At 46.8% G+C, this 15,039-nt stretch overlaps 3 protein-coding genes across 4 annotated transcripts; 1 reads left to right on the forward strand and 2 right to left on the reverse strand.

Annotated features, from left to right (window-relative positions):
* The first annotated feature begins 566 nt into the window (after positions 1-566).
* LOC100824069 (solute carrier family 25 member 44) lies at positions 567-6,161 on the forward strand. 2 transcript variants are annotated; one of them, XM_024460112.1, is made up of 6 exons: positions 567-909; positions 1,907-2,288; positions 2,776-2,972; positions 3,063-3,204; positions 4,143-4,241; positions 5,352-5,489. In XM_024460112.1, exons 1-5 carry the CDS (start codon positions 827-829, stop codon positions 4,206-4,208), a joined length of 870 nt encoding a protein of 289 aa, XP_024315880.1. In that variant the 5' UTR covers positions 567-826; the 3' UTR covers positions 4,209-4,241; positions 5,352-5,489. The 2 variants fall into 2 exon arrangements, with proteins under 2 accessions (XP_024315880.1, XP_003567647.1); XM_003567599.4 differs by lacking the exon at positions 4,143-4,241 and adding an exon at positions 5,598-6,161 and having other exon boundaries at positions 583-909; positions 5,352-5,511.
* Positions 6,162-8,471: 2,310 nt separating this feature from the next.
* LOC100840511 (polygalacturonase At1g48100) lies at positions 8,472-11,785 on the reverse strand. The gene is made up of 6 exons (XM_003565684.3): positions 11,628-11,785; positions 11,382-11,549; positions 11,222-11,266; positions 10,894-11,101; positions 10,725-10,806; positions 8,472-10,615 (listed from the first exon to the last, which is right to left on the reverse strand). The coding sequence occupies exons 2-6, from the start codon at positions 11,532-11,534 to the stop codon at positions 10,075-10,077; spliced, it is 1,029 nt and encodes a 342-aa protein (XP_003565732.2). The 5' UTR covers positions 11,535-11,549; positions 11,628-11,785; the 3' UTR covers positions 8,472-10,074.
* On the reverse strand, positions 11,559-12,545 carry LOC112270700 (non-classical arabinogalactan protein 31-like). Its single transcript, XM_024458730.1, has one exon. It carries the CDS (start codon positions 12,543-12,545, stop codon positions 11,559-11,561), a length of 987 nt encoding a protein of 328 aa, XP_024314498.1.
* Between the last annotated feature and the right edge of the window lie 2,494 nt (positions 12,546-15,039).

Below are 15,039 nucleotides of genomic sequence, written 5' to 3' on the forward strand. Positions count from 1 at the left end.
CGTTGATGGATTGGTGGAGAATAGAATTTAGGAGAAGATACGTGAGGTGAGATGATTTTGCCAAATAGAGAGGCCTCTGACGGTGTTGTTCTGTAAAATTACTAATATGAAGATTTCAGACGTGGATGCAGATCGGGGGGCTGAGGCCATGATACAGGGAGTCAGACGTATGGGTAGAGTATGTCTCTACACATTTTAGAGCGAAAATAAAATAAATCATAAGAAAGGGATTCGGAATCTTCTTTGCTTCAAAGTCTCGCAACTACCAGTACGGAGCGGAAGAGAAATGTTGACCCACGAAGATGCACTTCGACAGCAAGGTTCAACCAGAACCAGGCACGTGGCAGGGAAAACGCCTCGCTGGCCGAGGCCCCCCTCACGTGGCAGCCGCGAGCCAATGACTCCTCCCCGCCTTCTCTCCCGCGTCGGCCCGTGAGAGCAACCTACCACACGCCTACCGCCGACGATGCGGGCCCACTGTGGTGGGGACCCACGTCTCAGCCACAGAGGCCAACGAAGGAGGGCCAGTTAGGCAGCGCTCTCCGGCGTGCGCCGACCACGCTGGAAACTTCCAACCCCGTGATGAGTCGACCGGGAAACCCTATTTTCTGTTTCTGTCGACTAAATTTTGAGCCGCCCTTCTCCTCCTCCTTCCTCCTGCTCCCGGGGCGCATATTCGCCCCGCATCGCCATAAATCCGGAGCAGGCATCCCACCCAGCCGACCAACCGCACAGGAGCTTCGAGCCCCCCTCGACCCCCCGTAGCTGAGGAGCCCTGTGCCTTGTTTCCTCTCGTTGGCTCCTCTCCCCGTCCTTGCAGCGGGCGATGGCGGCGGCGACGGCGGCCGACACCACCGATGCGTCCACGGCTGGGCTCGCGCTCGCGGAGGCAAACATCAACTGGGAGAGGTAGCTTTCCTGACTCGAACAATCTTTCCTGTTTTGATTTGTGCCACGAGGATGCCTGCGGCTTTGCGTTTTGTTAGTCAAGCAGATTTTGCCATGACCAGAGAGAGCTAGTTTCAGTTTATATACAGCACCTTGCCTCTGGTCATTGCTAAATGGCTAAATCTGTTTGATGCGCTGTTTTAGTTTAGTTTGGGAAATGGGGTACTCATTGTGGTGGGGGGATTGGTTAAAGGAAGTCGATTCAGGAGCGCATTAGCCATTTTTTTAGGCTGTATTCGTTTTTCAGTTTTGAAATTTCTGTGCGGGGCTGTGGGAGTAGTCACGAGGATCACGCGGTTAGCGCTGTCAGTTTGGACGGGGAACAGAAATGAAGACGTTCGCCGCAACTTTTGTTGTAGGGAACTCCAACTCGGCTACCTCTTCCACGAGCTTCCTCGTCTACTTTTCTCAACAAAAATATCTTGTTTGGCAAATAGGAATCGACATACTTCATTCAATTGAACCTCTAGTGTAAAGCCCAAGTCCATCGAATTGAATGTGTAGACAAAATTAATCTGTTAAACAACGCAAAATTTGGCTGTTACTATGCTTTTTCTCTCTGTATAAAGGATTACTGCAACAACTCAATTCTCAAACATTCCTTCAGAAGCAATTGTCGAGTGGCTTAAACGGGAGAAGTGCTTTTTGGAGAGCTAGTTGCACCAAAAGCTGAAGCAGAAGCCCAAACAAACAGGGCCTAAAGGCTTAAGCTTGGGGTCCCCATCCAGTCTCTTCTTCTGCATTAGTATGTCATATCGGGCATTGCTGGGTTGGGTATAGTTACTTACCGATGGGCATTTGGTATAGTGGGTTGTGAACTATGATACGTAAACCATAACTTTGCACTCAGGACATTCTGTGTAAATTGTTCATTTTGGATCATGTACAGGATACAACACCATCTTGTCAGTAAGCATTCTTGTGATTGAAATTACTGACTTTTGGTATTGCACTGAAGGTTGGACAAGACAAAGTTTCATGTCATTGGAGCAATCCTATTCACGGCCCAACAAGGTGTTCTGCATCCAACAGCCGTTGTGAAGACTAGAATGCAGGTTGCCGAAGGAGGGCTTTCACATATGTCTGGCTTTGCCGTTTTTAGAAGAATATTGAGAAGTGATGGCATCCCTGGTGTTTTCAGAGGATTTGGCACCACTGCAGTTGGAGCTCTACCTGGAAGAGTCTTGGCTCTAACTTCACTAGAGGTGTCCAAAGAAATGGCCTTTAAATACTCTGAACGTTTCGATATGTCAGAAGCATCAAGGATTGCTGTAGCTAATGGTGTAGCAGGCCTAGTGTCAAGTATCTTTTCAAGTTCATATTTTGTACCGCTAGATGTGGTGAGTATCCTTTCTACTCGTTCCTATGTTTCTTACTTTATACAACCAATTCTTTTGTTCTGTGCTGATGATTTTGCCTTTTTGATTCCAAAAGTGGAAGCATAATAACACTGATCTCATCTGTGTATATAACACAATTATTCATTTGATGGAATCGTTGCCTATAGGTGGTGAAATTTTGCAGCGAAGATACCAACATTGAAATTTGATTTATACCATAATAATTTTTTAAATCCTCCATTGGAGCCTTCTAGGTTTAGTGGCCACCTTGTCCATATTTTTTTACCTTCACATGTACCTTTTTCATTTTCTGACTCTGAGAAGGGATGATGGTTTGAGGAGTAATTTTACCATTTTAATTGAGTATACTGATTTGTTATTTCTCTCAGAAAGCTTACACATTGCACTAGCATTTTCCTGTGAAGGCTGTTACATTTATTTTGTTATCTAGTTACAAATTACTTTCTCTGTGTATCTGTGCTTGTAGATTTGCCAGCGGCTCATGGTCCAAGGGTTGCCAGGGATGCAAACATATAGAGGTCCACTTGATGTGATAAATAAGGTTGTCAGGACTGAAGGCCTCCGTGGCCTTTACCGAGGTTTTGGAATTACCATGTTAACGCAGTCTCCAGCTTCCGCCCTTTGGTGGAGTTCATATGGTGGTGCTCAACATGCTATCTGGAGGTGTGCTAATTGTATCTAGTATTCCCTTTCTGTTCTGTGTGCAGTATGTTACTCTTAAATTTTATTGATATTTTTGCAATCCCTTATTAGGAGCCTGGGTTATGTAAATGATTCACAAAAGAAACCTTCTCAATCAGAACTTATTGCTGTCCAAGCAACAGCTGGAACAATTGCTGGCGCTTGCTCATCAATTATCACTACACCAATAGATACCATTAAGACACGGCTTCAGGTAATTATTATTTTGTCTTTCAATATGTATTTTTTTGTATCTTGGTAGAATTGTCCATTTTCAACATGATCAACATCATGGTGTTTCCTCTTGGCACAACTTTCTTTTGACTTGTCTTAAAAAACAGCCCTGCTAGTAGTAGTCCCTTATTTTTTGGTACAATTAGGCAGTGGATGATAAAACTACCGACTGTAGTTTTGGCTTGATTGATTTTGTGGCTGCTGCTGTACTTGGGTGTGATTGCGGCTTTGTTTGCACTGCCTGCATTGCTACATATGTTAGGCATGATTGATGTGTTCTTGTGTGGGTTGCAGCTGCAAACTAATCTTTATCTTTACTATTAATGTGGAGTTGGTTGTGAGGGTGATGGTCATGTCACGCACCACCCCTCCCCAAAAGATCTCACGTGGGGTCAGACACACCCCTTAAAAAAAATCACACGGGCCAGTTAAAAAAACAGTCATGATGCAAAACAGACCACACAAAATGTCACATTGCAGAACAGACGACCCTCTAACTCGTTGAAAATGCCTTGTCCGTCAACCATAAATTCGCTATCCACAAACGAACAAAATACATAATCCTTGCTCAAGTTTCTTTCACGTGGTTTTATAAGGAGATCTCTCACAACACCCAAGAACCATGGTTCATGCAGCGTTAGACAGGACCACTTCATAATCATGTGAGATCGCCATCAACCGTGTGACGATCGCGGCACCTCTGACGATACCAACTTTGTACTATATGCTCATGTTTGTTGTTTGAGGCTTTCTTCCTCCACAAATCTATCAAGGCTAATTGAATTACTCACTACTGTGATGTGTATAAAAATCAGTTCAATATTTATGCCTAATGCCCTAATTTTCTTTTCTTTTCTTGCCATAGCAACTCACGGGTGTTTAGCTAGTGGATTAATCATGTTTGAGCTGTTTTTGCAGCTACAAAATTCACATAGTAGGTTCATGGTGTTATCTCTGTTAGGGAAGGTTCAGGCTGAACGTTGATCCTAAATATTGTGAACGGGCTATCTGGTGCAGGTCAGTGTGACCCCTGTTAGAGAATGTTCTGCCGAACATTGATCCTAAATGTTGTGAAGCCTGAGTTGTGACATGGTTGCAAAACATTGGGAAACTATGTTACATTTCTACCTTCCCGTAATACCTACTACGTTACTGTATAGGATAGCAACTATCTTTTTTCAAAAAGGAGGGATCACCCCCGGCCTCCGCATCGATTGATGCACACGGCCTCAAATTTGTCATTAAAACCATCATCCTTACAAGAAACAGCAAAAAGGCTTAAAAAAACACATTCATGTATCATAGAGAATTGCTAGCATGCCACCCCATCTAGGTTTAAGATGTCCTGAGTGATCGTCCCGAGTCGGTTGCACCCAGATTTCATAGAACGACACATCTCCCAATGCAGTAGGGACCAAGTATGGACGCAGTGGCATGCCAGATGAATGACCAGCATAAAATTGGAAACATTTTTTTGTTAAAAATAGTATCATTCCAACAGTTTCATAAAGCCCAACAAACAGCACATATGCTCCCACGAGAGCCAGCGATTTAACTTTACTACTCCCTCCGTCCAACAAAAGATGTCTCAAGTTTGTCAAAATTTGGATGTATCTAGACATGACTTAGTGTATAGATGCATTCAAATTTAGTCAAAGTTGAGACATCCTTTGTTGGACGGAGGGAGTATTCAACTCCGGAAGCTAACTCCAAACATATTAGAAATACTCCGGGGCGGTGGAAGATTGAAAATCACCAAAATAACCCGCCACACTAGACGCTTTATTGGGCAATGGATAACCAGGTGTTGTATCATTTCATCCTGATAAAAAACATGATAGTATCATTTCATCAAAGTGTATGAAGTTCATAGTAGGTTGTTTATGAGCTCATTGCTTAGCTGTGATACGAGTGATACAGGTCTGACCAGCTCATCATTTCTCCATGTCCATGCCATCTGTATACATCCAAAATTAGTTCTGAGGCTTGGTAGCTGATGCTAACAGCTCTATGCAGAATATCCTATCATATTTGAAACGTGCAGATTGTTTTTACTTCGAGTTTTAGAAAACCAGTCACAGTAGATATTTGTCACGCCTTGGCAGGTGCTAACACGTGTTATTTCAGGTCATGGACAATTACGGGAGTGGAAGGCCATCTGTTGTGAAAACTACCAGGCTGCTGCTACAAGAAGATGGCTGGAAAGGTTTATATAGAGGGTTTGGTCCGAGATTTCTTAACATGTCTCTCTGGGGTACATCAATGATTGTCACATACGAGCTAATAAGTAAGCTCATATCTTCAAAGTTATCATCCATGCCTTATTTAGTCTCCCTGGTGGACTAACACATCTTTCCTTTTACGCACATACAGAGAGGCTTTCTGTGAAGCCGGCACAGTGAGCTTTTGACTTCTGCTCCAACTGTTGATCGTCAAATTTTTGTGTTGGCCATCTAGTGAGTCCAATATGGTGGACAGGGATTGGCATGTAAAACGGTTGGAAGTTCCTGATGCAAGATCTCCCTTTTATAAACTCACATCTTCTATAGGAAGCTACACTCTGTAAATACTACCCTAGCTCTGCAAGTGACAAAGGTGCTCTTTTCAGGATGAATAGCCAGAGGCTTGGTCTGGGTACCGGCGCACCTTGTAGTTGGTTGTATGAGGTCCAGCGGTTGTATGAGGTCCAGCGAAAAATTTGGCAAATAATGTTGTATCTTCCCATCCAACAACGAGTTCTCACAAGATCAGAAGCTTGATTTGTTTTAGTTTTGTGTAGCTCAGTTCGTTGAGAAGGATGTGGCATAGCCAAATCAATGAAGACAAATTTAAATAACTTGCTGTTTTTTCTGTTAAACATTCATTGATTGCTGATGTATTTCTATATGTAGCATTGTTTGCCCTCCCGGTTCAGTTAGCAAAAAGCATTTCTGCACTCGTGCCTCAGAGCTGCAAGTTGTACAACCAATGTGATCGTACTGCCTCGTACTATAAGCTAAGGGTGCTCATTACATTCTTGCAATGTGCCAAGTGTCGGATAGGCAATCAAAATGACTGTTTGAATGAGTTCCGGTGAGATGGAAGAATAATCTGTTAGCAGTAGTAAGCTAAGGAGATCATATTCCTTTCCGAGGCAAAAGAAAAATCGCGTTCTGGTAGTTTGTTGTGGAGATATAAAGTTTCATTTCATCGCCATTATTGTTGATCCAAATATTTCGTGACATCATTATTGTAGTTGAAGATCATGTTAGTCCTATGCAAGCTTGACTATCGGGACTTAGGGCAACCACACATTTCTTTCTCTATTTTCTCTCAGGGAACTCGATCCTAGCCCTGCACTTGATTTTGGAGGAATGACAAGGATTATTCCTTCAGATGTTAACGTAAGTTCAGATTTTCTATCTATGAACCTCTGTGATGATTTTTTTAGTTCGCTGGTTTCTTGAAAATCCTTCATCCAAATACTTTGGGTAAAACAACTAAAGTATTTAGGTTACAACAGCCTATCTTAAGTTTCCCTCTTTGAGAACTTTTGTTCTTGTGTAAAAAAAGATCTGAATACATCGTGCCACTTTTACAATCCTATATGATTTTGCAGACTGATGCTCCTATCAGAGGGGATGCTTTTTTTTTCTCTAAAGAATCTGTAGAACAAAGGGGGATGTTAGCATTACTGGAAACCAGCACTTTGTGATCACTCATTGACCTTTCGAGATATATTTTTCATTTAAGTATTACTGATAAATGGAAACAACCCACTTTATGTACTAAGTAGCGATTATTGCAACTTGAAGCAGGGGTACTTGACATGGAAACGGCAGAAGTGCAGTGGGACAATGATGTGTTTTCACCTGAAGATGTTAGCACCCCACGTGCGCATAATCAGTATCTAGTTACAGTGATCGAGCCGCGGATGCAGGTTCCGAGCACGCATCAACCGTAATACCATAGGTGTTAACAAAATGGATACTTGACATCTAGAACGCTTGGAGTGGCAGAAGTGGCAGTATCTGTCCTCTCGCCTCCCCATCCTTGGTCGCGCAGAGGCACTTCCCCCGAAGACCTAACGCCGTTCTCCAAATCCAGTCCGCGTCCCTATCATGGTAGGCGAAAGTTGCCGGAGCAGCGGAGGCGACTCCTCGAAGCAGTTGGCCAAGGTATGCGAAGGCCCGGAACGCACCGCTCGTGATCGGACGTCGCTGCTTGACCTAATCCACGGGTTTTACAAAGCGGCGCCCGTCCGGTTGCCGTTACAGGAGATGCCGGAGCTCAAGGGCGGCCTCTGTTTCGGTTTCATGGACCCGGTATCCAATATCATCGTGAACACAGTATCCTACCGACATCCGCCGACGGGAATCGGGGCGAGGAAGAGGAAGAGAAGGGAGCGGTCGGCCAAGGCGTGGAGGAAGGCTATCCTGTCTAGAATCGTCACGGATATCAGCAACGTGTCCAGCAGCGGTCCGGAGCCGACCCTCCTCCCCACCGTGAGCATTGCTGTGCGGTCCCTGCAATCCTTGGTCGCCTTCCTCGTCTGCAACTTCTGCTACCTCTTCACTGCAACGGCGCTGGAGTACCTCCTCTTGGCCAAGGGCCAAGGCCGACCTGCTCACCGCCGTGCAGCTGATCCAGCAGGACCGTGACTCTGACACTTTCAGGGTAGCATCCCCTGTCGCCAAATTAGCCCTTTCATGTGCCGCGCTTGCTGGGTGCCACCCCAAGCCCAGTGTCCTTGCGGCTGATTTTGGCAGGCGATTTATCATCATCTGGACCTGGTCTCCAATGCCCTGGCGGCAGCAGATAGGATCATGCTCTGTACATGCATCAGGGACATGTATGCCTTGCTCAAGAACCTCTCACAAGAACCTACAAACCAGACAGATCCTTTGAGGCTTGCTACTGACCGAATAGTCAAGGAGGTGGCAGCGGAGAAGCCACGTGTCATAGGTGCAAGGATCATGAGGAGTATCCTTTTGGATCAGATCCATGGGTTCTACATTGTGGCACTCGCTCGCCTGCCGAGGGAAGGCTTGCAGCGGCACCACACCGTAGTCTCCTCAAGGCAGGGCACTACTACGGACCAATGGACCATGTCTCCAACATTATTCTCAACACCATTTGGTATGACAAAGTCTTTTTTTTTTACCTGAAACAGTAGGAGAGGTTCCTATATCAATAATAATAAAGTTACACTTTACATATTTACATGCAAGGACATGCCCCTGCAGGAAACTTAAAACAAACCAATCAAAGAATCAAAGGAGGGTTTAAGGGAATGAGGCACCCTAAAGCCAACAAGAGTCAAATCCGATGTAAATTTTGCCAGACAATTCTGAAAACTGGCTCTTTCTCCCTCAAATGTCAGCTTATTTCTAGTCTTCCAGATATTCCAGGCCGCAAGAGAAAACACTTCAAAGAATAGAAGATTATTGAATCGCTGTCTAATTCTAGGGAGTGCTTCAACACAGGAAGAGTGTGCAGGCCAGCGGATATTGATGTGTTGCCAATACCTTGTACTAAATGAGCAATACAGGAAAAGATGCTCCGGAGTTTCCTCACTATCAGTACTGCAAAGGATACAGGCCAAACTTGAATCAATGTTGTAATGTCGCCGGGATAGCATATTTCTGGTGTTGAACTGAGAAGCAGCCACATGAAAATTTTAATCTTTGGAGAAAGATTGGATTTCCAAATCCACTTAAAAGGTGTTGGAGGAAATCCACTTAAAAGGTGTTGGAGGAATGATATTCCTGAAACAATAATTATAGAATTTGCTGGCCGAAAAGAAAGATCCCCAAATGGGAACCCAATTATCTGCTCTCCATTGAGTAATATCAGCTTTCACAACCAGATCATCTAATTCATGCATCTCTGCTAGAGCTTCAGGAGAGATTGGAGTAAAGAAAGCAGTTCCAATAGAACCAAGATCACAATATTTCTCAATAGAGATATCTTCCTCTCTGTTATAGGAAAATAAACAAGCAAATTTTTGAGAGAGACACCCATCAGACCAAGAATCCTTCCAGAGAAGAATAGAATCACCCCTGCCTGGTTTACAGGAGGTAATTCCTCTAAAAATAGGGATGGCTTTCCACCAAAAAGACCCCACAGGGGCTAGGGCATGGGGTACATCATCATGGTAATAAGTTTCCCAAAGAAGGTTAACCCAGTGGATATTCTCCTTGTTAAAGAACTTGAAGAGATGTTTTAGAAGCAGACCCTGGTTTTGAACTCTTAAGATTTAAAACACCAAGACCACCATGCTTTTATGTCTAGAAACCTTATCCCATGCAGCTAGAGCATTGTTAGATTCACCATTTGCAGATTTCTTACTCCATAAACACCTCCTTCTTATCTTGTCAATGTGATCCACAATCTTAACCGGCAAATGAAGTGAGCACATGGTGTAGGTAGCCATTGAAGAGAGAACAGAATTGATAATTGTCAGTTTCCCCCCATAGGAGAGTAGTGTTGTTGTACTAGACATTCTTCTCTCAATTCTATCCACCGGTGGGAGAAAATCAGTATGATCTTCAATATGATCTTCTGCGGCCTATTAATTCGCCAGCAACTTGGTGATAAACTTAAGAGTGATCTTCCCGATTCAGTTATCAGCAGGAAAACATTCTGCACTCGTGCCCCAGAGCTGCAAGTTGTACAACCAATGTGATCGTTCTGCCTCGTACTATAAACCAAGCAAGATGACTGCTGCTCATTACATTGTTGCAATCTGCCTAGTTTCGTCGAATAGGCAGGCAAGAATGCAAGATGACTGCCTGAATGAGTTCCGGTGAGATGGAAGAATAATCTGTTAGCAGTAGTAAGGTAAGAAGATGATGTCCCCTTCCGCAGGTCAGCAATTAGCGAGCTGATCTTGCAGGGACTCCGGCCTGCCTTCCTGCAAGCAGTTCACCGGCGGCACGGTGAGCGTGGCCATCACGCCGTACGCGTTCCAGCAGTAAGGCGGCTGGTGGCCCAGCGGCGCCTCCAGGCTCCCTCCCCCTCCGGCCGGCAGCAGCTCGACGTCGTCCATGGTGATGCCGGTGCAGGCCACGCTGTCGCTGCACGCGAAGCGGATCGGCGGCGCCGCCTCGCCATGGCCGGAGCCGGACGGTCTGTACGTGCCGCGGATGTCCCTGTACGTGACGCCCGCGACGCGCACGGCCGAGGTCTGGTTGGCGCACCCGCCGCCGGTGCAGTAGTACTGGTCGATGACGATGCAGTTCCTGACGTTCTCCATCCGGACGCCCACGAACTCCACCGCCGACACGGAGCCGGCGCCGCCCTGCCACGTCTTGATCCGGACGCCGTTGTCGGAGTCGAGGATCCGCGCGTTCCGGACCGTCACGTTGGACACGCAGGCCCGCGTGTTGCGCACGCCCAGGCTCCCGATGCTGCATTGCATATAGCAGGGTCACGGGCAGCAAAGCAATTCGCCGCGTCAGACGAACCACCGTGTTGGTACGATGGCAAACTACGCGACGAGCAGCAAAACATATATACCTGATGCCATGGCCGTGGCCGCACGTCACGTTCTCAATGTGGACGCCGGAGCAGCCGGCTCCAATGGAGATGCAGTCGTCGCCTGCAGCAGCAGATCACGGGTCAGGACTCAGGAGGATATAGATTGTTGTGGGCGGTTGTTTGCGTCCATTGTATTTACGCTGCGCACCGTTGTTGATCCTGGAGTTGTATATCTGGACGGAGCTGGTGTTCTCGACGTGGACGCCGTCGGTGTTTGGGCTCAAGGCCGGCGAGCTGATGAAAAGGCCGTCGATGCGCACCTGCTCGCAGCCGTCAAACTTGAGGTGGAACTGCGGGCTGTTCTCGATCCTCAGGCCCTGCACCGTCACGTTGTTGCTCGCGAAGAACCGTACCAGCTGCGAAACCACTCAAACCGGACATATGTAGGTACGTAGCGATGGTGAAGAAGATGTATTGATGCTTGCCGTGAGAAAGAAAAAAAAACAGAGTGCAATCCAAGTGATCGGCGTGCTTACTGCAGGGCTGTCACATGGTACGCGTAACGTCGATCCATTGGGGCCCTGAACGCGACGAAAAATCACAGCCACAAATCAATGTTAGCAATTCCAGATTAAGCAATTCCAGATTTCTAGTTTTGATCTGTGAGTGGCCGGCGTACGTAATTTATGTATGTACCCTGTGAGGTTTGCACGGGAGGTTCCACCACTCCTCCCCGTTGCCCTCGATGGTGCCTCTGCCGTTGAGCGTCATGCCGTCGGCCTTGTAGAACGTTACCCATTGCCGCCGGCTGTCCGCCTCCGGCCAGCTCGCCGGCCCGTCTGGCGGCATCAGCACGCCATCAATCTAAAGCCGTCACGCAACGGACAAATGAACAACAGTGATCATAAAACATAGCCGTCCATATTGGAAAGACCTGATTACCTGGAAGGTGAGCCCGGGCTTGCAGGGGCCGGCGAAGACGGTGGAGGTGATGGTGAAGACGCCGTCTGAGGGCACGACCAGCGTGGCGGACCCGGCAGAGCACGCCGCCTTCCACGCCGCGCGGAACGCGCGCGTGTCGTTGGAGGACGAGCCGTTGCCGTTGCCGTTGCCTGACCCTGACGCGCCGAACGCCCTCACGTCGAATACGCTGCCGCCAGTGGTTGGCGGCTTCGAATTTGCCATGGCCGGAGGGAGTGGCGCCGGCGGCAGCATTGGAGGCTTGGTAGGACCGAACGACGGGGGCTTTGCGGGGATCGCACGATGTGGTAGTGGTGCTGGTGAGTTGGCCGGAGCGTGCGCCGGCGATAGTGCTACGGGAGGGATCGGGTAGTGTTGTGGTGGCGTTGGTGACTTTGCTGGATTTAACGCCGGCGGTTTTGCTGGGGAGAGCCGCGGCGACTGCGAGGGCGTTGGAGGCAGAGTGGGTGGCTCGGCCGGCGGAGGAAGCACATGCGGCTTGGCCAGGGAGAAAGCCGGAGCCGGCGACCTTGGCGCACCGACCGGTGGCGGTGCCATGGAAGGAGTTGGACGCGACGACAGCGGGCACGGCGCCTTGTCATCATCGTGTCGAGTCACCGGCCGAGGGAGAGGCGCCGGCGATTCGGCCGGGGAATCCACGTCATAACTAACAGGGAGTGCAGCGGGGGGCAGAAAGATGTGTGTCTGTCCGCTGTTGATCGTGTGGTGTCCATGGCGGTGCTTCCGGTGGTGGTGGTACTGCAGAATCGCTCTCGCGTCGGCGATAGGAATGCACAACGGGACGAGCGCCATGGACATGATGATGACCACCGTGCGACGCAACGGCGGCAGTGTACTACTCCGGCGGCGGCGGACCGTGCTCGTCCCCAGTGGCCTCATCGCTTACCCGTGGCTGTTTAATTAAGGAGGATGAAAACTATAAGCGGTGTATGGCCAGGCTTTCCTTTTGCTGCACCGTCCGTCCGTCTCCCTAGCTAGCTAGCTCCCGAATGCGACACGAGACGGGTACACTGGTCTCCTGAAAGCAAGAGAATATTTTGCACCTGCCCCAATCAGCTGCTGGCTACAAAAGAGAGGGATGTGATCTTCAACCGAGGACCCGTGAACGCCACCACGTCGGCTGATGTTCGTTAACCCCACCTGCAGACTCGGAACAAATTCAGGTACTACTCTGTTTCGCGTCTCAAGCAGCAGGACAGAGGAAACGAAAGGGAACTCGATACAAGGTACACGAGCAAGCAATCCTGCGTGCTACGAAACGGTGAATGGTTTTGTCTGTCCTATCCAAAGTACTCCTACAGTTGATTCGTATGCACCGGCCGTCTACTCTGCTCGATGAATCTGGACCTTTTTGTCCGTCAGAGTCACGGCCTTGGTCCTTCTATTTTAACGAGCGATATATATCCCTGAGTTTGATAAAACAAATTAGACTGTTTGCTATATATTACTAATACTTCCTAGTAATTTTGTCGTAATTTTTTGGGAAACATCATTACCATCTTGATCTATTGCAATAGATTTTATCGTTTGCATTTGAAGGAGGTGATGAGCTACTTTTTATTTACAACAGAAAGATGTGACGTTGTGGTGGAAAACAATGTTTTTCTTCATGAGGGGGGAGGGGGGGGGGGGGTTGTTCTATCCTTGCATCAAAACGATACAATCAGAAAGATCGTATTTCATCTCCGCGCAGCAATGATGCATATACTTAACACCAACAGAAGTAAAAACAAAAATGACAATATTTTACCAAAAGACCGACAACCTGCTTACGCCGTCACAATGCGGGGATTAGCCTTGGATCTGTACGTTTAGATGTTGTGACTCACGGAAACGGAATGTCACGTAGTCATTATTGGAAACTTATCGGGCCTGGTCGCCGGGGCCCAAGAGGGAAAGGTCCAAGATTGTCGAACTTCGATTTTCCGTCTAGTGGCAGAACCAGCTTTGCAATATTAGGTTGGACAAAAAAATGTGTTTGCAATATTGGGTGACAAAACACACCGATTCTATTTTTTCATAACTGTAGTGATGAAAAATATTTAGAAAATAACCCAACTGGGTCTGCCACTGGCCACACGTGTTGGACCCATTTGATCCCTCCTAAACGTCACGTTATGAAGATTAGTGGCCGACCCATGAACAATGGAATCATTTTTATTGCGACAACCCGCAAGAGCATGGGTCCTAATTAACCAAATTTCCTCCTAAAACCTCACTTGGGTAAAACTGTAGCTTCACCTTCAAAAGACTGGCTTAGAAATGATAGTCACTTGGTTTCCATTCGACAAGGTCACCTCTGGAACCCATGTCCTCTGATCATAAATTCTTGTAACGAAAAACACGACAAGAATTTAGAATCAGAGAGAGTACTTGGCAAGGAGAACCAAGTTTTTGACACTCGGATTTTGAATTTCTAGGTCGCCTTGATCTTTAGGATGATACTTGTCCAAACATTTTGCAACTATGTACTTTTATTGGCCATCATTAGGGGAAATTTGCTTGAGAACACCGTTATTTTGTTTCCTTTGCCAAAACACACCGCCGGAATGTGTCTTTACCCAGTACCATTACAATTTTGTGGACATTTGTTAGAACACACTGCATCGACTAAAATTGAGAATTTGACATTTCTACTTGGGCGACGACCATCTTAAATCTGATTTTGAACATTTTTTTCCTTTGTACAAATCGATATTTGACATCTACTAGGGTTCGCTGTTGGTTGAGGTGGGCATTCGTCCCGTGTGTTGTTGCACCCTGCAGGAGAGGAAAACGCTTCAAACAAAGAGTTGAAAAAAAAAATTCTAGACACATTTGCTAAAGGGTAGAATGATAGTTCAATGTAAAAAAAAGGTCAAACTTTCCGTTTTGGACCATACAATGTGTTCTCGCAAATGTCCACGAAATTGTAATGGTACTGGGCAAAGACACATTCCGACAATGTGTTTCGGCAAAGGCCACGAAATAACGGTGTCTTCCAGCCAATTTTCCCCTATCATTTTGTCAGAAAAATATGGATGTATACTTCGTGCTCGAAGTGAGGTTACCGTCTAGCATGGCAATAAGAAGGTTGGCTTTCTTTGGTAGCCTGAGCTCGAGAAAGCTTTAACCACTCATTCATCTTGATTTTGAACAATCCATTCATCACTGTTTTACCAAGTGTAAGCAACAAGTATCCAGATCCCACGCCGGCGAAGCTCGTCTCTGCTGCACAGTGATGAAGCTTACCGAGCAACGACACGTGGTGCCAAGCGGATGAGACCGTAATTAACACTTACAGCTCGTTTTGCACCCCTCATTTCATTTCATTTGGTCCAAATGAAATGAAATCTAATTTTTGGTAGGATTTCATTTGGTTGAATTTGAATTC

This window comes from Brachypodium distachyon, chromosome 2 (genome assembly GCF_000005505.3).
Source record: "Brachypodium distachyon strain Bd21 chromosome 2, Brachypodium_distachyon_v3.0, whole genome shotgun sequence".
NCBI lineage: Eukaryota > Viridiplantae > Streptophyta > Magnoliopsida > Poales > Poaceae > Brachypodium > Brachypodium distachyon.

Bases quoted from the DNA above. Each gene is read 5' to 3' on its own strand.
- LOC100824069 (XM_003567599.4), top strand. From the start codon at position 827: ATGGCGGCGGCGACGGCGGCCGACACCACCGATGCGTCCACGGCTGGG. The intron at 2,289-2,775 runs GTGAGTATCCTT...CTGTGCTTGTAG, and splicing joins ATTTTGTACCGCTAGATGTG to ATTTGCCAGCGGCTCATGGT. The intron at 3,205-5,351 runs GTAATTATTATT...GTGTTATTTCAG, and splicing joins CCATTAAGACACGGCTTCAG to GTCATGGACAATTACGGGAG.
- LOC112270700 (XM_024458730.1), bottom strand. From the start codon at position 12,545: ATGAGGCCACTGGGGACGAGCACGGTCCGCCGCCGCCGGAGTAGTACA.
- LOC100840511 (XM_003565684.3), bottom strand. From the start codon at position 11,534: ATGCCGCCAGACGGGCCGGCGAGCTGGCCGGAGGCGGACAGCCGGCGG. The intron at 11,102-11,221 runs GTAAGCACGCCG...GTGGTTTCGCAG, and splicing joins TACCATGTGACAGCCCTGCA to CTGGTACGGTTCTTCGCGAG. The intron at 10,616-10,724 runs GTATATATGTTT...TATGCAATGCAG, and splicing joins GGCCACGGCCATGGCATCAG to CATCGGGAGCCTGGGCGTGC.